The sequence below is a fragment of the Amblyomma americanum genome, chromosome 10, assembly GCF_052857255.1.
Source record: "Amblyomma americanum isolate KBUSLIRL-KWMA chromosome 10, ASM5285725v1, whole genome shotgun sequence".
Lineage (NCBI taxonomy): Eukaryota > Metazoa > Arthropoda > Arachnida > Ixodida > Ixodidae > Amblyomma > Amblyomma americanum.
Genome location: NC_135506.1, coordinates 11,485,884 through 11,507,755, shown reverse-complemented (window position 1 = coordinate 11,507,755; position 21,872 = coordinate 11,485,884). Strand labels below are relative to the sequence as shown.

The window sequence follows — 21,872 nt, the reverse complement described above, 5'->3', positions numbered from 1 at the left end:
CGACACTTGTTTTCCGGCGGCGTTATTTATGGGACCCCGCTGAGGAGGGGTGGGCGATGGCACCCCCCCCCCCCCCCCCCCCCAGTCACGCGGCCAGCTAGGGGGAAAAAAGGCAGCAGCGCTGCTGCTGTCGACAGAGACGTTCATCTACGGACAAGCCTCTCCCCCCTCTCTCCGAGCCATCACACCATCGCTGTCTCCTCGTTTGCCGCTTCAAAAGTCACCGCACGCAGCAAACGCGCTGCCGCGGACAGACGCGCGGACATGGAGGTCTATAGACACGGACAACCGTATACGATGACACAAGGGCAAACAAGCTCGACCGAGAGGGGCTCTCTTCCACGAAAGCGAACGGACAACAGTTAATGAGCTAATAAGAGTGAGTTAGTGATCAGTGAGTGAGCAAATGAACTGGTCCTCGGATGGGGCGCAAAAACTGTCCGCCTGTACTTGACCCTCGCCGCTTGTACCGACTATTGTTTTAAGTTTGACCCGTAATCTGACATACTGCCGCGCTCGCATGACTTACAGTCGACAAAAAAGTATTGGAGGAACCGCCTTTGCTTTCGCAACATGGGAGGCTTCGGTTTCTATATAAGCAGTGGCGCGTTGCCTTTTCTTTCATCTCCTCATGTGCGGTCACCGTCACACCTGCGCCTCAAAAGATGACGAACAGCCAGCACTGAAAAAAGGCATAAAATGGGACGAACTGCACTATTTAGTCCCAACGACAAAGGTTTAGTCCGTATAGGCACTCTTTCTGTTGAACATTAAATTTTTTTCTATCCTATTCTGTCTGTATGGGGGATAGGGATGCCAACAGTGGCTGATGTCACACTAGAATTAATCCTCTAAAGGAGTAACGGCTGCTATTTGAGGGACGAATAGTTGCTGAAACGCAGTTAGTCCCCAAAAAAGACTAGGGGGCGTAAAGTTTTTAGTCCTCTCGGAGTCTTTTGACGATTCTGTTTTTGAAGAGTGTAGTACTAAAACGCGATCTCCGCTTTATTTGTGTCTGTGCGTGCTCGGCTGTTTATGCGTGTGTGCTTAAGTGTAGGTTGCGATTCGCACAGAATACGAAGCCAATGCGGGTGCCATAGAAATAGTGTCACAACGCAATCATAAACGGCTCCAAATGAAACGCGGGATGCACGCAAACGCCACAGAGCGCACTGTTACTCCGTCATCAAAACAATCTCGAGCGCCTCAAATGGCACACAGGGACAATGCACTGTGCAATATCCATTCGTGCCCCAGACGTTTATACGTTTGAGACCGCGTGCTTTCGCAATCGTCAAATGACGAGAGATCACAATGGGACATGGAATGCAGAGGAGGTCAGAATGCCTTTTGTCTCTTTTTGTCATTATCAGTCATGTGAAACGGAAAATGATAGACACGCATCAGAGAGAGCTCGTAGCTCCCGGAAAAAAAAGCACATCGTTCGGCGCAGGAGGCGGCGATTTGACTTTACGTTTATAAAAATGGTCAATAGACAGTCTATAGCCTTCTTATGGACTCTAAGAGGACCTTGGTGTGGGCTAGTTGGTTCATACTGCTACGACACAGACTGACGGTGCCTTTTGCATATCAAGTTGTCATTCCTTTTATTTATACTCCAGCTGATTGTACACATCCCTTTCATCGCCTGTCCCTTGTTATTTGCTTCGCCGCGCTTCTTCTACTCGTTACTGCTCCTGGCACCACCGATGTGTATGTCAGAGGCACAAGCGCAACTCGAATGTTTCTGTTATCCGGTTATCTTTAGATTAGTAGTGTCTTTGCGTGTTACAGATTGCGCGTGTCTTGAGTGCTTTTTCACTACGTAATGATCGCCAGCGTTGGGAGGCGTTTTCCTTCGCAATTTCCACTGGCTGACAGTGTATCACGAGGTCCATATGAATGGTATAAATTGCGCTGTTTTTTTATGACGCAATAAAAGTTGGTGGTAGCGCCTGTCCTGTGTTTCGTGTTTCTTCTACTCGTCCTAGTTCCGCTGCGCTTTGTCAGTCTGTGTCGTAGCATTATAGACTCTATTGCCTTTCTATAGATGTTTCTTTTTTGTCTATTCATGGTCTATAGACTGTCTATAGACAAAAGTATACCAAAAGTCTATAGCCATTAATCTATAGATTATATATAGACTGTCTGTAGGATTTACATTGCCTATAGACTGTTCTCTAGGGATTGTCCATAGAGAATCTATAGACTTTATAGACAGAAGTCTATGAACAGTCTATAGACTGTCTAAAGAAATTTTTGTAAGGGATGCATACGTCCAATTGGGTATACTCGTCTTGCTCGTAGACATGCGGTAGATGTATTTCAAGGCTATTCCTGCGATGCTGTTTGAAGCACAGAAGAAAATGGCTTAAGAATGTAAGTGAAAGTAAATTAAATATAAAGGAATATTTCCCGTCACCCGAACCTGACCTCGAGTTCGGGGGTTTCCACTCGGCCAAATGTATGCTATAGCTTTTTCCCTCTCCCTAATGCACCTTGCCTCAGTTGTGAATATGCCGCGTATAAACACAGACCAGATCGCCGGTCGTGGTATTCCTCCAAGCGGGGCAGATGCATGCTGCCCGGACGGAGCAGTCCGACACTTTCGCCGCTTTCAGCACGACACGCAACGCGGCGGTTCCAATGGTTAATGTAGACGCCGTTTAATATCGACCAGGTTAAAAAGACCGGCACCAGACCTCACAATAATCGTGGTCATCCCAACTGCGTCCTCTGCAGGGCAAAGACATCTCCCGCATCTCTCCAATTCACCCTGTCCTGTGCCTTCTGCGGCCATCTCCCCCACAGACTCCCACATGACGGTCTAACACACCCCCTGATACGCTTGTCAACCATTAGGATCTAGTCTGTTACCGTAATGGTTCATCGGTTGTCTTGCCTTCACATTGCATGCCCTGTCCATGCCCATTTCTAAATTTTGATTTCTACTAAGACGTCATTAACTCGCGTTTGTTCCCTGACCAACTGTGCTCTATTTCGAAACGTTAACGATACACTTCTCATTTTGCTTTCCACAGCTCGCTGCGCTGTCTCTAACTTAATTTCAAGCCTTTTCGTTGGTCTCCAAGTTTCCACCGGTAACTGGGTGCTGGCTAGGTACAACTGTTGCACACTTTCATTTTTCTTTACAACAGCTACAACCAAACAAAGAGAAAAGTTTGGGGCTTATGCACGCGAGCTACGGTAATATTCCTACTGTTTGAGAACGAAGAGTCACCGCAGTAGAGTAACAGCACCTGTACAAACAAATCCCGAGGTTCGAAATAAGCTCATGCATTTGGCTCGTAAATCAACACTATAAGCCTCAACTTATGTGCAAAAGGAGTGCACCAGGAGTCCAGGACTATGTTCAGACAGAACGATTAGGTCGTGTTTCTCCCGCTACGTGCCGCATGAATGCAAAAATCTGCAATTCCCCCAAACATCGAGCTATAAACGTAACTGCATTCCTTTATACGCCGCTGTTTGTAGTTACTTTTCAGAAATAAACTGAAGCTGAAGAGAAACTTCAATATGACCCATCACGCGATGGAGGTCTACAAGTGACCTCTTCAAATAATTGGTACCAGCGAACGCCTTCTGTAGGTTGAAAAAAGGACCCCCTGCAATTAGCAAATAAGTGCGTAAAGAGGTCCTGGATCGCACAGTTTTCTTGTAATCTATCATGAAACCATGATGCCCACTAAAACAAAAGTGCCCCCAACTCGTCTGAAGGCGAGTACTCCAGTGTTCAGTTTTCGAATATCACTGATAACGCTTTGGCGCCCTCCTCTGCCGATGAAAGTTAAGGCTACGGCACCGTAATCATGGTATTAAAACGAAATAAAAATTTCGAACGTAGCTTCAAATGACATCACGACGAGATACACAGTGGCGCACATCCGAGACACTCGCTTGGTGTGGAAAGGGTGTCATCATCATCATCAGCTCGACTACGCCCACTGCAGGGCAAAGGCATCTCCCATGTCTCTCCAATTACCCCTGTCCTTTGCCATTTGCGGCCACTTTATCCCCGCAAACTATCTCATCTGCCCACCTAACTTTCTGCCGCGCCCTGCTACGCTTGCTTTCTCTTGGAATCCACCCCTTTGCCCTCAAGGACCAGCTGTTATCTTGCCTTCGCATTACATGCCCTGCCCAAGCCTATTTCTTCCTCTTGACTTTGGACTAGAATAACAGAAAAAAAGTTTTCTATTCGTTCTTGTCATCTACAGTGGTCGCGAGCTGGAGAACAACCTCGCTTTTATAGAAACATGTTTCTCCTCTCTCGGTTCGCCATCCATTAGGCCCCTACCCCTTAGTCGGGGAGCCAACCGTGCGTTAAGCCTGCTTGTAACGTCTCTGCCTTCTGAAAACCTGCACGATAACCTGCATACACGGAAAGCCATTCAAGAGCAACCAGTGATTGTAAGCTGGTACAATGAAACGCAAACGAAGCACGCCACGTGAACACGGCCAAGCAATGTGCTATAAAACAAGCGGGACGCCAGCAGCCTTAAACTTCCTGAATTTAATTCATATCTTTTCCCCCCGGGAAATAGGAGCGGGAAAAAAAAAGGCTAACAAGCCTCTATGAATGGTACGGTAAACGACGGTGTAGCGAATTAAGGCGAATCAGTAAATGATAAATCAGTACATAAGAACCTCACACTCAAGGTACAGCTAAACCAGTGAAAAGCACGGTTATTACTCTCTAGCTGTGATGTCTGGACTGCTTCTGCGAGCTCTGTAAGCGTGACTCAGCACAACACATGCGGGAAGAGCCACACTAGCCAAAGTCGGACTCCAAACAGACAGGGGAGCTAGACAGAGGGAGGATATCGACATGGAGATTAGGAGCAGTCTCAGGATTCCCCCCTTACCCAATAACATGCACACAGAAATAAACAAGGAAAGAAGACAAAAGCGGGCAGAGGTGATAGAACGCATCTACGGTGACAAGCCTCAGGAGGACGTCGCCTACGTAGACGCAGCGGTCGATAGACATAGTCAGTACACGACCGTCGCGGTAGTGAACGGAGCGGGTAGCCCCATCACGGTCGCAACTATCCTAGGGACAAACACCGAGACGGCGGAGGAGGTCGCAATAGCACTAGCTTGCGTCGGTTCCAAAGCTAAATACGTCATAAGCGACAGCAAAGCTGCAGTCCAAAATTTTAGTAGAGGGAGAGTCTCTCCCCTCGCCGCCAAAATTTTAAGACAAGCGACATTGAATAGAACAATCAATATAATCTGGACCCCCGCGCACGAATCTGCCCGTGGCAACGAGGCGGCCCACGAGGTAGCTCGAGATCTCTACCACCGAGCTGCACAAGACGGGCCACCGTTCGCAGATCACGGGAGAGAAGGGAGACTAATCTCCTGTCAGGAAGTTACAGAATATTATAGACAACATCGCAGGTACTTTCCCCCACCTAGAAAAGCACTCAACAATCAACAGGCGGTGGCGTGGAGGCGTCTACAAACAGATGTCTACCCACACCCAATTCTAAGCAAACATATCATTCCAGAAATATAGGACGATAAATGCAAGAAGTGCGGGGCGAGAGGGACCCTCGACCACATAATATGGGAGTGTAGCCAATCCCCAGGCAGGGCAAAGAAAATTAATAATAAAGACGCCTGGGAGACCTTGTTCCGGAGCACGGACCCTGAGCTCCAGCTCACCGCCGTCCGACTGGCTGAAGAGGCCGCCGGGATACAAGAGATCCTGGCCAGCATCTGACGCGACTACCCCATGCGACCGGATCTCTCCTGATCCTCCTCCCTCAACTGAGGGTATGGGACAGGGGAGGTCTGGATGAGGTGGTCTCATTCTGTTGGACAATAAAGGTTTTTTCACTCACTCACTTACGGTTATTACTGGTCATGTTTCGATGATGACATAATGCTAGACGCCCGGTTGTACTGTGCGATGTCAGTGCACGTTAAAAGACTCCCCAGGGGGACAGAATTAATCCGGAGACCTCCACTAACGGCGTCCCTCATAGCCGATGTGTCGCTTTGGGACGTTAAACCCGATACTATTCGAACGTAACAGCACCAACAATTGCTCTTCTTAATCCGTTTTCCTGTGCCACCTTCCACCTATACTTCACTACGCAGCAGTACAACCAATGCATTCGCAAGTGGAGACTGCAGCCCTCGGCGGTGAACTTGTGGGCGTCCGCAGGGGATCGCGGTATCCGCTCACCCGTGCAGAGACGACTTCTCTTTTTTCTTTTTCCGGCCGCAGCGGTTGTGACGCGGTCGCTAGGTCGTTCTGCTACTGAACACGAGGTCACCGAAGGTTCGACCCCCCACCAGGTGTCATGGCGGACGCATACCGCGCCACGCGAGTACAACGGAAGTATGCACTACACAGCGCACATACAAGAACTCATGCGCACTGCAGAAAAAAAAAAAAAAACCTCGGCCAGTCTGTATAGCTATCGAACATCATTTATCCCGTGAATTACGAACTCCCGCATAATACAAAGCTCCTTTTGCCAGACACAATCTGGTTTATGGTTTGGTTTATGGGGGTTTAACGTCCCAAAGAGACTGAGGCTATGAGTGACGCCGTAGTGAAGGGCTCCGGAAATTTCGACCACCTGGGGTTCTTTAACGTGCACTGACATCGCACAGTACACGGGCCTCTAGAATTTCGCCTCCATCGAAATTCGACCACCGCGGCCGGGATCGAACCCGCGTCTTTCGGGCCAGCAGCCGAGCGCCGTAACCACTCAGCCACCAAGGCGGCTTGCTACAATGAGGAGAAGGGACTGCAGACGGTATTGATAACGCATACCATCAGTTCAAAACACCCAAGAAAACCCCAGGGAATGCCCTTTCAGGAAGGCATACTTTCGTTTTTGCAACATCTCCCCGCCAGCAGAAAGGGTGGATAACAGAAACATACGATCTTTTTTTTCTGTCGTTACACACACACAAAAAAAAATCGCCGAGAAAGTCGCCGCTAAATGTGGAAGCATAAACAGAAGTCGCAAAGGATGTGGCGAACAGATGCGCGAAGTCCGGAGGAGTGAAATAGCTATAGAAAAGCTGTCAGAAAGTGCGACAGGGGTCAAATTAAGCAAGACACCAATCAGCCGCCGACCGTAAAGCAGAAAATGAAAAGAAAAGGCGGAGAGCGCTGCCGCCTACCACTTTGAGCACCGAACATCATCAATCACAATCAGGCAGAGACGATAAGAAAACTACCAGACGTTCAACACGACCGCGAGCGCATTAAACACTGCTTCTCGCAAGCCGCAGCCGGGGCTCACCAGGCAAAGAAAGAGCGATGAATACAAGAAAAAAGAAAGAAAGAAAGAAGCGAGAAAGCGAAATGAGAGAAGCCTCGCGAGCATATAAAGTAAAAAAAACAAGTACACGCTCAAAAAGCTCACATGGCTTCCTCCCAACCTGCCGTTTTTCGCCCCCAGATATCCTCATGCCAACTATATTTCTGCCGGACGCGCCTTTTCTTGCTTTTTGTTTGTTTTTTAGGGCGCACCTGTTTTTTCGTTCTGCGCACACTTTCGCTTTGTTTCGTTTTTTTTTTTCGTCAGAAGAACGGAACAGGGTTAGCTTACAGCTCACAGGCACGTATTGGAGTCGCGCTCACCGGTGTCGCGATCATTGGGTCCAGTAGTCTCAACAATTCCCGATAAACCAGCTGAACGATATAGACCGGACATGGACACGATGATGCTATTTTTGACCGGGCCTGCTCTCTCGTTCACATGCAGTCAACTGACCATAACGCAGACTCGCAGCAAGTCGTCATCATCATCATTATCATCATCAGTCTGACTACGCCCACTGCAGGATAAAGACCTGCCCTCTCATATCTCTCCAATCAACCCTCTTTCCTGTGCCAGCCGTAGCCACCCTATACCTCCGCAAACTTCTTAATATTAAGCAAAACGTCAAGTTATTCGAATTAAGCGGAGTTCGAATTAATGAGACTCTTATTTTAATACAAGCGATAGTTCTAATTAAGCGAGTTCGAGTGAATGAGGCTATACCGCATTTCTTCGATACCACAGCGATTTTCTCAGGCACTGACACAGGCGTGGTAGCTACTGAAAGCGCCACTTGGGAGTAAGAATACCACCTACGCAAAGTTCACTCGCGTTAGACCGTCCCTCGACTTTCTCGTGGCGTCCTGGTACAGAGGGAAGCGAATTCGCACGCGCATGCTGCAGTTTAATTAAACGAAGTTCCATATAACCGTGTACATCGTCTTTCTTGTGGTGAAAACACCCGACGTCATGCACGATCAGGACGAACCACGGCAGCAGTGAAGTGCTGTTTTAATATGTACGCATGAAGGCTTGAATCTCGTCTCTACCTCCACTTTTTAGCCTCCGCGGTGGCTCAGTGGCTATGGTACTTGTCTGGTGACTCGAAAGATGCGGGCTCGATCCCGTGCGCGGCGGTCGAATTTCGATGGAGGCGAAATTCTAGAGGCTCGCGTACCGCGCGATGTCAGGGCACGTTAAAAAACCCCACTTAGTCGAAATTTCCGGAGCCCTTCACTACAGCGTCCCTCATAGCCTGAGTCGCTTTGAGACGTTAAACACCCATAAACAAAACTATCTACAAAACTAATCTATCTACTTCCACTTTGGGTTCTCCGTACTTCGTTATTGATGCTATGATTTTCCGCGTTCCTTTATTAGCGCCCCCCTCCTGTGCGCCGACATTCTAAGCCTGCTATATTAGCATTAAAAGCCTTCACCACAAAGAATGCATCTGCATTCTTCCACTTGCAAAAAAAAAAAAGACAATAAGCGTGCAAGAAATCCATTTGTCGCGCGAAAGTCGAAAACAGTCGCTGATATAAACTATAGACTTCAATTATCATTATTCGAGTGGCATTTGAGGCTCGCCATTTTAAAGCCGACATGCAACTCGCAACGGTATACATCATATCCCCTGTCATAAGGCATCCGATTCACGCGTTCGATTTGAAGGCCCGTGCAATACGTAACAAGTAAGCGTAAGAAAAGAACAAAAATTAACATGGCAGTTCAGTTATGCGTATATACATTCGCGTCCGTCCCATAAAGGGCGCCGCGACCGTAGGCATCGCACATGTTTGCGCTCGCCGGCGAGTCAGTCACGCGATAACACCGCTGGGCGCATTGCGGAAGGCATGCAGGCAATAGACACGAGCTGTTCGCCGAATAAAAATAAAATAAAATAAAAAAGGCTCCTGCTCGACCAGCTGCAGCTATTAGCGGCGTGTTTGCACGTGTCAAATGCAAATACGTCGGGCAGATAGACCAGAATAACACGGTGGCCCAGACATCAGTGAGTGAGTGCGCTTTTTTTGTTTATTATAACGCTGCTGCGTATCGGAAGCTCTCCACGCTTCGCGCGTCATAACCGAAATCCTCGGCTGATACGCTGCCGAGAGTAGCGCGGCAAATCAGCAAGCATGGCTCGCGATTTCCGATTAAGTGAAGAAATGCGGCAGCGTTTCCGGCACGCGCTGTCGCAGACATAGCCTGCAGGCGCCGGCATTTCTCTCTTCCTGAGTGCCACATCGCACGTTCACAAGTTCCCGTAAGGAACAGGGTATATAAGGTATGACAACCGCGCAGTTCAGTGGCTTGGTTTGGTTTGGTTTATTGGTTTATTGGGGGTTTAACGTCCCAAAGCAACTCAGGCTATGAGGGACGCCGTAGTGAAGGGCTCCGGAAATTTCGACCACCTGGGCTTCTTCTACGTGCACTGACATCGTACAGTACACGGGCCTCTGGAATATCGCCTTCATAGAAATTCCGCCGCCGCGGCCGGGATCGAACCCGCGTCTTTCGGGTCAGCAGCCGAACGCTGTAACCACTGAGCCACCGCGGCGGGTCGAGCTCAGGCGTACTGGCTAAACTTTTAGACCGGAAGCTCTATTTGACGACCAAAGTTGCAAAGGACGTTTCGTCGCTGAAGCCTGACCTAAGTAAATCAATCAATCAATCAATCAATCAATCAATCAATCAATCAATCAATCAATCAATCAATCAATCAATCAATCAATCAATAAAATATTGCTGCGACTGGGTTTGCATATCGTCGTCTTCATCAACTTCCATCTACGACGCGAACAGATCGATCAGAGCTTAACCTGAGTCTAATGTCGTCGCTAGACGTGCCGACGACCCAGCAAAGCCAATCCATGAGCCAACCAGGCTAAACACGTGCTTTCGCACGTACACTAGGTTTAAATACGTTAAAACCCTACCAGGTTTGTCGTTAGGGCGAGAGCACGGAGTGTCTATAGAAAGGCAAAGCTAACTTAATTTCCGCCGCAGCCTTATAGAAAGAACGTCGCGGCGCTGCCGTTTGGACCGCTCTCTTGTTCCTCCATTCGACACCACGTGGCGCAGTTGTAACGAAAGCGATCGCACACTGTCGATCTAAGATGTGACGCTGTTGAAATGAAATTCACAGTTTCTTTTTTTTTTTTTACTGAAATGAAATTGCGCGGTAAATGTCTCACATGTTTCGGCGGATACCTGAACCGCGCCGTAAAGGAACGGATAAAGGAGGGACTGAAAGAATGAAGAAAGAGGGTCCGTAGTGGAAGGCTCCGGAATAATTTCGACCACCTGGGGATCTTCTTTAACGTGCAGTGACATCGCACAGCACACGGGCGCCTTTTGCGTTTCGCCACCATCGAAACACGGCCGCCGCGGCCGGGTTCGAACCCGGGAACTCCGGATCAGTAGCCGAGCGCTCTAACCACTGAGCTCGGCTGTACACCTGCAAAGCGAGGAAGCTGCCGAGCCTTTCCTTTCTGTGCAACCTTGTCCCCCTCGTATTTAAAAATGAGGGAAACCCGCGCTGGGAAAGGATCTGCCCGAAATACTGTGAAAGGAGTTAGCTTCCCGCGTTACACATTCGCCAATTATAACGGGACCGAGTCGCCATTCAGATTAGGCGCAGAAAGGGCATGATGTGCGGGCACTTGAAATTTATGCGTAAGTGGCACCTCCAGGGAAAGCACACCGACATCGAGCCGCTTATTGCATGCCTTGATTCGACGAATTAAAATTTGGTCCAATTGACTTCCCTAGACGAAAAGCTAAAAACTTGCGAAAATGGACGCGGGCGAGAGGTGGATCTCAAAGGAGCGAAATAACGTACCTGGGGCAACAACTGCGCGGCGGGCAAATATTATACCATATAATCGGGGACGCATGCTCTTTTCAAGACAGACACGAGCGCCATTGCTAAACTTTTAGATTTTATCACTGGATAAAAAGCCAGCGTTCATACCATCTTCTCACTTGTGTGTTGTCGCGCACGAGCTTAATGATGTTCTTTCTGATTACATGCATATTTCCAAGAAACAAGCATGCGCATGGCAGTGCGCATCCGAAGCATGAAAGAGTGTCTGCAGGGCGCGTCTCCAGTGTAAAGGGCGTCTGTATGAATAGCCTCTGTACCGAGCTCGGCGGTGCAACGCCGGATAACTGTGCCAGAAAAAAGCCCAAGGAAAATAAAATAAAATTTTACAGTTCACTTGATTTCATACTCCGCTGCAAACTCCATTTGGAAGTTTCCACGTTTTTTTTTTGTCAATGAAAAAAAAAAACCGAACCGAAGATTTATGAGACAGATACTGCACCATTTCCTTTCCCCAAAAACCAATTATTAATTATTATTAAGATTTACAGCGAGAGCTGTTAGGCGCCCGTCGCTGGATTTCGCGTCGCCGTAGGCGTCCCCGGTGTGTGCGTTACCATGGTTACCATGGCAACCCGGGTATGGTTATCATCCTGCATGACACCACGTTCTATGTGTTCAAGCCTTTATTAATGCTGTGCGTCACTTTGTGTCTCGTCGTCGTGATGTCACCTTATGTCACGTACGGCCAACCTGGGTCGCATAAGCCTACAGGTGGCTCTGTTTGGAACAGCCGCTTGCCAAAGCTAAATGCTTACACAGCTATCGCTGAATCTCGCGTTACATAGTCGTAACTGTCCTGTGAATTTTTTTCAGAATTTTTCAAGGTTTCCCTTCGGCACAAGAAGGAGGGATAGTTGGACGAGTTGGTAGTAGTAGTTCATTGTAGGTAGTACAGAGCGAAACAGATGAAATACATAGAAGACGTCCGCGTCATCTTCTCCTTTGTCATTCGTCTGTTTCTCTCTTCACTACCCACAATAATTAACCGCAGTGAATTTCTATAGGTAGCCTCTCGACTAAACTGCCCTTTCGGACAGAAAACACCGCCCACTAAAGACAAATTTAGACGTATTCGTAAAGCCATCCACATCCTGACAATGTGCGCATAGAAACATGATCTTGCTAATTATTAAAAAGAATGGTCGCTGATTCTGAGCGCTCCTCCTACTGTACTGCGGCGACGTTCAAGTTGCTTTGACGTCACGAACGATACTGTGCCATAACTGCCGTGCCTCCGAGACTGGTGATTTTGTGGACCTTTCCGCGGCATCGGAGGCCATGCAGTAAGTAAGGTATTTGAGCCGCCGAATCGAGCGCGTTTTGGTAGCGACGCTCACCTTACTTCACTCTAAACACGAACACGCCTACGTGGGAGTAAAAAGAGAGTTTGCGCCTTTCTGTTTAGAGTGTACCTCCCACGGCCTGCACAGCTACTCACCGCGTTACAGCTGCCTGATGATTCAGCGAATGTGTTAGGTTGACGTGTGCTTCGCGTCGAGCGGTAAACATGAAGGATCGCCAACTACAGCCTGAACGAGTTTGAATCTGTCAACGCTTCGAGGATCAGTCAGTCGAGAGACCGAAGTTAGAGTACGAGCTATGTTCACTGCTTGTCACGCTTGTTCGGACACATATTTTCCATGAAGAAAGCGCCTTCAGAGGAATCATTTGTATCTCCCGACTTCTCAATGCGAGCGCTGACGTCATCCGTAAAGTCGTTACGAAAACATTGATATGCGAGGTTTATTCGGTAATTATTGCGATAGGAACCACTGCTTTCCTCAAATAGGCTATACGCTGGTTGGGTAACGTCACGGGCGCCCCTGTAAAGGTGGCATATTCAAGTTAACGGGACCAAAATGACGCCCGCTTTTTCATGAGATATACAGGGAGCAATACCTGACGCAAGCACAAATGAATAGCATAAGGGTATTCTCATTCAGACACGGGAAGGTGTCTGTGTCTCTTCTTTGGCTCGCTTTAGTGCTAGTGTTTCGTTCATTAAGTCTGTCTGACCTACCCCTCATAGAAATGGTCTATAGATTGTCTATAGATTTCTTATAGACTGTTCTGCCTTCCTACAGACATTTCCTTGCGACGCGAAGAGAAAGACAAAAAATGGATATAGTATAACTCGCCGTGATCGACTACAAGAGTTCCGGCGGACATTTAGATAAACGAGGACCGCACACATAATGAAAAGCGCCAAAATCACTAAAATAAAGCAGTCAGTTAAGGATCTATATGCGAAAAGCGAGTGCACAATCGAACAGCGGGCACATCACCGCGGCATGGTGTTCTTTTCAAATGAGGCGTGCTGCTTAGAACGCTATTTAATGTGATTAAGTGCTTGCGATCAGAACCGATGAACCATACGAGAAATCACGAAGGTAAGCGAGCGACATCTGTACAGTAGTGTGCAGATTTAGAGGGAACACCGGATTGATTATTTAGCAGATCATATCCTCGCAGCAGCCTAAGCTACAACCAAACTTGTCGATTCCTGCTCCTTGTATCTTAATGGAGAAGAGACCTTAAACTCAAATTCCTGCAAATGACTCAGAGCAATACTGAACCTTGAATGAGTTCCCTATACAGTTCTCGACCGTACCTTACATGTCCTTATGGGCGCCGTACACGCCACCAATTACTTGTGACACGGAAACCAGTCTGCCTTATACAACACGTAGAGCCATAGTCATCCAATCGGGTCCCGAATTTACAAACCTGCAAAGTTAATGAAGCGTATTGCATTGTTCCCAGCCGTTACTATAGTCAGTGTTCGTGTATGCGTCGACTATTGGAGGAGCACCGTTAACCAGAAATTAGCTAACATCCCAGCGCTGTGTATAGAGAAGATGTATAGATTGCACAACTCACTTGTGCTATACGAATACCTATCGAAGCTTCAACGAGAAAAGTGCAGGCAGGGATACATAAAGAAAGGACGCTCCACAGAACGCTGACTACATGCAAGAATTTCCTGGAAAAGACCATATTTATTGAAACCCGTTTCCACAAAGACCACTTTTCACAACTTATCGTCCTGATCACAGAAGGACTGAGGTGAGAAGATGCGTGCGCGCTGTGTTCAAGAGAACAAGTCTGCGCCTGCTACACTCGCAGTGATAACGATGAAAAAGCGTATAACGCGTGATACCAGGGGAACCCGGTTACGTAACTGTAGTCATTTCCAATAAACCCTCGTTATCTTTCATAGCCCACACTTAGCAACACACCAAAAACGTAGAAAACACAAATGCTCTAGCGCTCTATAGCGCTTTTGTGGTGTGTTCTCAGTGGGTTAAGTCCGTTGTTAAGCTGACGCGCTAAATCTTGCGCGGGAAGGTATACATCAAGTACAGCTCAAGCTAAATTCCTGTTGATTTTTACTAGTCTTTTAGTTCCTGCGGTGTCTTTCAGACCCTGCCTACACCTTTCGCGTTGAAGCTGCGAGGTGTACACTAAACTCGATCGGTCTCTGATCAATAAAGACTCGCAGCATCAGCTCTGTAAGCTCTCACGTGTGTTTCACGTGACGGCGGATTCAAGCTGGAGCATCCGCGAGGCGCTATGGCATTTAAGCGATGCAACCCCGTATGCCACCGCGCAGCATCCCAACGCATGCAGCTCTGTATATAGTACAGCACGAGAAGTCCTAACCCTTGCCGACGGCCGCGCGCTGACATTTAGCGGGCGAAAGAAATCAAGCTGCGAGGCACACGCACGGCGACAACTACTTCGTGCGAAGAAGGAGTGTAGATGTTTCGCACGAATAAATCAGTTTAAAGCAAAAAAAAAAAACATTAAAGCAATCAAAAGACGACGAGCCAAGCCGGCTGCGTGCAGAAGTTGGCGTTGTAGGCACATGCGAGGCAAGTGCGCAGGAGCTGTTGAAGCGACTGTTCTTGCACGATTGGAGAATAATTTACCACGGCCGAAGGCAGGGGTTGCAAGTGGCAATGCCCCGTTATGCGGAGAGAGCGCTGACTTGGGGGAGCAGGTGACCGACAGAGAGAGGTCGGAGTTCGCTAGATAGAAGACGTCAGTTTGAGAACGAAAGAGTTAAAAAAAGAAGGGGGCAGCGAAGGAGAGAAGTCAAGGCGTAGGCGACACTTCAATTTCAAGTTTCACGACATAAAAGTAAAAAAAAAATCCTTTTTCATTGCGTAGAGCACACCGACCCTAAATCGAGCACTATAAAACGCTGTCAGGCATCTAGCGCCTACAATTATCTAGCGCGATAGCTATTACGCATGCAGCCATTCCATCTGTTCAACTGTAACCGCGGTGAATTCGCTGCTGCGTCGTATTCCCGTGAATATTTGCCTTGCCACCTCATCCATCTGTTGTGACTTGAGCATATGCTGACTCCATGGGACCTGCGACGGTCCGACGTCACTTGAACACTCGCGTTAAACCCGTGCGCGTTAACTAGCGTAGTATTGATTCGCTGATTTTTGTAAACTGTAACACGGTATGCCTTTCTGGCCTCCCACTCAAGTTGCGCATAACTTGATTAGAAGCGCACCGAAGAATATCGTTAAATCACAGGAATTCCCACGCAGATTCACGTGCTAAAGCATAGTGATCGAGTCACAGTGCGATAAGGACTCTTAACGATGACGTCACAGCGCGACGTATCGAATGCTACAGATCACGATGCACGAAAACTTGGGTTATAATCTGTTAATACACCAAACCCTAGCCACAGATAAGAAACACAATGCATGTCAATTCCTGTCCTATGTTCGACAGACGCGAATGCCACCGTCTAATTCAAAAGTGCCCTGATTTTTTCCCCTTTCCTGCAAACGATAAACCATTGATCCAACCTTATTTGCGGAACCTAAAATAGTGCATTTTCTTGCTGCAATTCGAGCGAGTCGCATAGTCCCGTCATATGTATGTACCGCACCAAGTCATAAGAAGACACGACCGTTGCTGCCATAGCAGTGTTTCCGAAACTATGCATTCCTTTTGAGCTCAAGAGAAGTACTATCACACAAATAATAAATAACACTTCAGAGTGTTTTGCAAGAGACTAAAAGGCTGCGTGTTCCACGGGCCATCCGTAAAGAATGAAGCATGAAGTTGTTTGCAAAGGAGCACTGGTCCCGGAGCCGCAAGTTGAGCTTCGAGCTGAGTTGTGTTTAATCATCGGTATGAGCTATATCCAAGGGGTTAAGAGTGAAATATGATGAAAATTGCGGAGTATATACTAATCGCGGTCAAAGGCTGCTCCAAAGCAACGCGATTATAGTTGCGGAAGTCGATTACAAAAAGTAAAAAAAAAAAGAGATAAAACTGCACTAACCACTTCGAGAACCCGGCCTGTATCAAAAAGTCCACCATTTTCGAATCTCGTCGAGGCTGCTGCCTAACTGCACAAGTTCTGGCATGAAACGCGTAGGAAAGTTTTAGCTCTCTATTGAAGCACTAAAGCAAAAACGACTTCAAAAATGTGTCCGAAATAAAGACAATATGGGCTTTTAAACGACTACATAATGTTGGTCATGTTTAATGTTACGATAGAACTGCCAAAACGTTATCCGAAAGTGCCGCTTGCGGACCCGAGGAACTCAGCGACGCACAGACGAGGCCAGACAGGTTACGTATCGGGATACAGGGCGAACTGTTGGCCATATATACCTTGCTAGCGTTGATCGCGCCTCGCCGTGGGGTCAAACACACGGGCCAAGAGACGACGGAACGGAAGTGGTCGCGATCGAAGTGTCAAGGAGGTCATCGAGACTCGGAAAAGGGGCGTGGGAACCGGACGTTCTTCGGTGGTACCGTTATGTGGAGTTCGCTTGGCGAACACCGCTGATTCATAAATAAAAAATAACGAAAGATTGTTGGAAGTTCTCCGACAGTATAGTATTGAGGCTACTGGAATCTCCTCGAAGAATTCGTTAATACTGATCGACAGAGAACAGTCTCCAAAGCTAGAATAAACAGCATATCTTGCAGGCTAGAGTTTCAATGAATCGAGATTGGTCGGTTAAAGGCTAAACGGTGAAACGCTATCTTTGACATAAAAAAAAATTGGCGGAAATCTTCCAAGGATGAGCAATATGTCCTGGCAAACCACTATCAGGTTATGCGGATACTGTGATTTTTTTCCCCCATCTCCTCAGCTTGACCACAGAAAATGCGAAATTCGTTTTTATCAATGACCGAAACGACGGAGCCACAAGAAAAGTCACAAGGACGTCACACGAGAGACGACATGTGCGCATGTGCAGAGAACCGGGGGTACCCGGCCGACGAAAGATTTCCGAGAGTCCATAGAGCGTCGGGTTGGGAAGAACACCGTTATCGCGACACCGCAGCAGGTACAATCCGGCCTTTCCGAACACTGACGAAGGCCCGCCGCACACACCGCGCACCTCACACGGCACAAGGGGCGTAATCTCCCCAGAGAGCAGCACGCGGCCGTGCGCGAGCTGACATACCCGCGCAAAGCCGGCGGGCCCAAGGCCGCGACAACAGGCACGACGTCCACTCGTACTCACCAAGCATCTTGCTCAGGTCGGCGTTGTGTAGGTCCGGGTTCTCGTCGGCGAGGCGCTTGCGTTCCCCCTTGGCCCACACCATGAAGGCGTTCATGGGCCTCCGGATGCGCTGCTCCGAGGGCCTCTTGCCCGCCGCCAGCGCGGCCACCTGTTGCACCGCCGTCGGGCTCTCGGGCGCCGGCGGCGGAAGCACGGAGTTGCCTCTCGGCGGACCCGGCGGCGGTTCGAGGGTCCAGCGCGACGCCCACTCCCCACCGGCGGCGGCGGCCGCCGCGGCGAGCTCCAGCTCGCGCGGGTCGTGCTGCTCCCGTTGCATCCCGGCTCTCCGCTGGCGCGCGGCGCCGACCGCGCGGCCATGCTTCGGCGCAACGCCAAGCCGCCCCCCGCGCGCCTAGCGCGGCCAATGGGAGCCGCCGCGGCGCCATACGTCAAGTGCACGTGACGCGCGGCCAATGGGGGAGAGTGTGGGCCGCGCACGCGCGCTAGCGCCCAGAAAGCGGCGGCAACGCGTTGCACCGCCGCACCGGAGTTGCGGCGCTACGTCGCGCCCGGTTCGTGCGGGGGAGGCGGGCTCCCCGACCGCGTTCCGTTGACTGGCAGCTTGACAGTGCGCGGTGTGCGCGCGCCCTCGTGCGCTGGAGCAACGGCCGCGCTCTCGCACGACGCGGAGAAAGGCCTACGTTTTCCCAGCGCAACAGCTGCGCCCGACCGACCCGAGGCTCCGGCGACGGGTCCGCGACCGGCTCGCCGTCCTGATGGATCACGGCGCTCCTGCGCGCGGTTGGACATCCCGCTGAGATTTCGCGCTCCGCGGGGGGTTTTCCGCGCCGGTGTGTTCGCGCGTGTCTCTCGTGCACAGCTGGCCTCGCGCTCGTTGTCCTGGCTCCGGCGGCAGCCTTCGTTGCCTCGGTTTATTCCTGGACCGCCCGCTCCCAGCTGCGCGCTCGGACCAGAGCTCTCGGCTAGCGCCGCTGACCTAGATGGCCGGCCCAGATCGCCTTATCGGCGGCGGCGGCGCTTCCGCCTTCGCCCCCGCCGTCCGTGCCTTGCGCGTAACGCGGGCAGCCCGGCTTCGCCCCCGATGATCCCGGATCCGCCATTACCGGCAAATGGTTCGCGCGCCTTCTCCGACTGCGCTGTAGCGGCGCGACGGTCGTTAGGCGCCGCCCCCCGCGTGACCCGGGTCCCTTCTCCGCTGGTCTGGGATCCCAAGGACGCCACCCCCGAGTCCCATAGACGTGGGGCCGCCGCCGCCGCTCGGTGTGTCGTTAGGAGACGGGTCGTTCACCCGAGGCCACGCCCCCGACCACCGCCACCCCTCGCTCGATCCCACCGCTTGGTCCGAGGGACACGCCTCCTCCGGAACCCGGGGTTCAGTTACTCCTCTTCCTCCTCTTTTCTCCCAAGCGGCGATAGAGGCGTATTTAGGGGGCCGCTCGGCAGCGCTTGCTCTGTCTCGTTTTCGCTTTGATCGATGGACTGGCGGATGGTGGCGGGGTAAAAAAAAATGGAAACGGTGTGCGCTACGATGCCATAACGCTCCACGGCAGCTAAGGAAGCTGCCGAGTGGGCACATGGACAAGGATTAAACATTCCTTGGAGATCCTTGTACGGCATAAACACTTCAGACAGTGGAACCATTGGCGTCACTGGCCAACCTACAATCGCTACGGTGGAAAGAGTCGCTAAAGGGTGCATAGGGCAAAGTACAAAGAAAGCTATATCAATTCGGGTGCGATGAAAAATTAGCAGCGCTTGCTGTTCGCACTGGCAGTGCGCTGGTTCCGATATGTAGTGAGAATAACTGGCGGAACCGGGCGAGGCCATCGTGTGAGGTTTAACGCGTTGAAAGTAGCCTATTCGTTAGAGAGCCAAGAGCAAGTATTGTTTCAAGTTCACTGAGCTACATATCGGTATTAATGCAGCAAATACTGCGTGTCTGCCTCCGCTGATCTAGAGGTCCGAAATATCACTGCTAACTTTAGAATTATTCTGTGGACGATGGCGCATTCGTTGGTTTAGATTAATAAAGACTACAGGCAATTGGAGTTTGATTATAATTTATAGAAAAATTATGGTAATAGTCTGAAACGTGTCAGCGGGAAAGACGGGTGATTTTGTTATCTCCTGACTGGAAAAACGCTAAGGCGCCCGTGTGCTGTGTGATGTCAGTGCACGTTAAAGATCCCCAGGTGGTCGAAATTATTCCGGAGCCCTCCACTACGGCACCTCTTCTTCCGTTCTTCTTTCACTCCCTCCTTTATCCCTTCCCTTACGGCGCTGTTCAGGTGTCCAACGATATATGAGACAGATACTGCGCCATTTCCTTTCCACCAAAAACCAATTATTATTAACTATTATGACTGATAGGCCAGGGCAGCCAGAAGAGATAAAAAAGAAACGAGTATTTTTGTGAAGGGTTTAAACTATACGCGATTCAATGAGATTCCTCCGTAGGGAGGGAGCCGTAAAACCGAAACTTTCTTGCATTTGACTAAAATTGAAAAGAGGAAGAATGAGATGGGAATATATTGGCCAACGCTGTCTATTGAAACTTTTAAGAGGTTTATATGCACAGAATATCTCTGCAGTAGCAGACTTAATTTACTCAGCATCGGCTTCGAAAGAAGGTTTTTCTAAGAAGATTGGTTTCAGCCAAATGAAGCCCCGGTTTCTCTCTTGTATCGATTACCACACAAGGTGTATACTTTTGTAACTTCTGACCGCAAACCGGGCCTCTGCCAGTACGTGTATACAAATTACACAACGCGAATCTTGGGCATGAAATCTATTCTTTATCAACCGTCCGGCAAAGACGAATAGATTAAACGGTACTTGATGGAATTAAAACGAAAGCTCTTTCCCACACCTTTTCGGCTGAGGCTTGCTTGAAGTGTCATTTCTGTTCAGACCGTTATAGGACGTTCTGACAAAGATATTGACCCAAATACCTATCAGAGTTTTTTCGTTAAATAAAATAAATAAATAAATAATTGGTTTTGGGGGAAAGGAAATGGAACAGTATCTGTCTCATATCTTTGGACACCTGAACCGCGCCGTAAGGGAAGGGATAAAGGAGGGTTGAAAGAATAAAGGAAGAATAGGTGCCGTAGTGGAGGGCTCCGGAATAATTTCGACCACCTGGGGATCTTTAACATGCACTGACATCGCACAGCACACGGGCGCCTTGGCGTTTTTCCTCCATAAAAACGCAGCTGCCGCGGTCGGGTTCGAACCCGAGAACTCCGGATCAGTAGTCGAGCACCCTAACCACTGAGCCACCGCGGCGGGGTGTTTTTTCGTTAAGATTAATAAATAAACACGTCATTAAGTTGAGTATGGAACCAGAGGACCTAGAACAGCACTTTTTAACAGGTTTCCCTGCTGGGCAGCATTCATGACGGGCAGGAGCTGCAGTTTATACCAACAAAAATTTATTTCGACAGTTTATGCAGACGGTCTTTAGAAAAGTCAAAATACACTCTAAAAAGTTATAGACATACATACAGTTTGCAAAGAGTCGTGTGGGCAGTGTTTGTCTTTAAACAATTTTGGTGAGCCCATAGACTGTGTTACAGTACACAGTTTTATATTCAGTGTTAAATGTAAAAAGTCTACAGGCAGTCTACACTACACAGTTCCTAAAAACTTCCTGGGTCTACACAGTACGTAAAGACTGTCTACAGGCAGTTTATGGGCAGTCTAAACTCAATCAGTTTAGCAGGGACTATTTGCCAAAAATGGTGAATGAAGACTTTCGCGGGTCGCATTAACTTCACCGGTATAAAGTCTTGCAGCTGGAGTTGAAGTAGTGGTATGCAGAGCGGTCGCAAAAACGTTTCCTGCCTGATAAGCACGATGCTGCGAAGTCTACGCGGGACCGTGCATATCGCTGCCAAAATGTCACGTGACCTTATCGGCGACACGATGTCAGGTGAGCCTCACGGGACAACCAGGATGCATGGCGATCTTCGAAGCAGCGCAGATATGGAGACTGAACGTTGCTGCTATGCCCGCTACCGCTTTAAATTTCCCAGCCGTGTCGGACGTCTCTTGTTTGTTCTTATAGCCGGCAGGTCTCCCAGTACAACACCCTTATATAGAGCGATGAAATTCTTGGCCCAATCTCAAAGAGGACGCTAGAACTGA

The 21,872-nt window shown here is 49.2% G+C and overlaps 1 protein-coding gene and 1 non-coding gene across 2 annotated transcripts in view; both read right to left on the bottom strand.

Moving 5' to 3' along the window:
- Window positions 1-18,949, bottom strand: part of LOC144108033 (uncharacterized) — a 45,372-nt gene extending 26,423 nt beyond the window's left edge. Inside the window, exon 1 of the mRNA XM_077641309.1 lies at window positions 17,724-18,949. Coding sequence (XP_077497435.1) covers window positions 17,724-18,039 — 316 coding nt within the window. The 5' untranslated portion in view covers window positions 18,040-18,949. The remainder of the gene's footprint in view (window positions 1-17,723) is intronic.
- On the bottom strand, window positions 9,805-9,876 carry TRNAS-GCU (transfer RNA serine (anticodon GCU)). The gene has a single exon. It is a non-coding gene; the product is annotated as a tRNA-Ser (tRNA).
- Window positions 18,950-21,872: the final 2,923 nt, after the last annotated feature.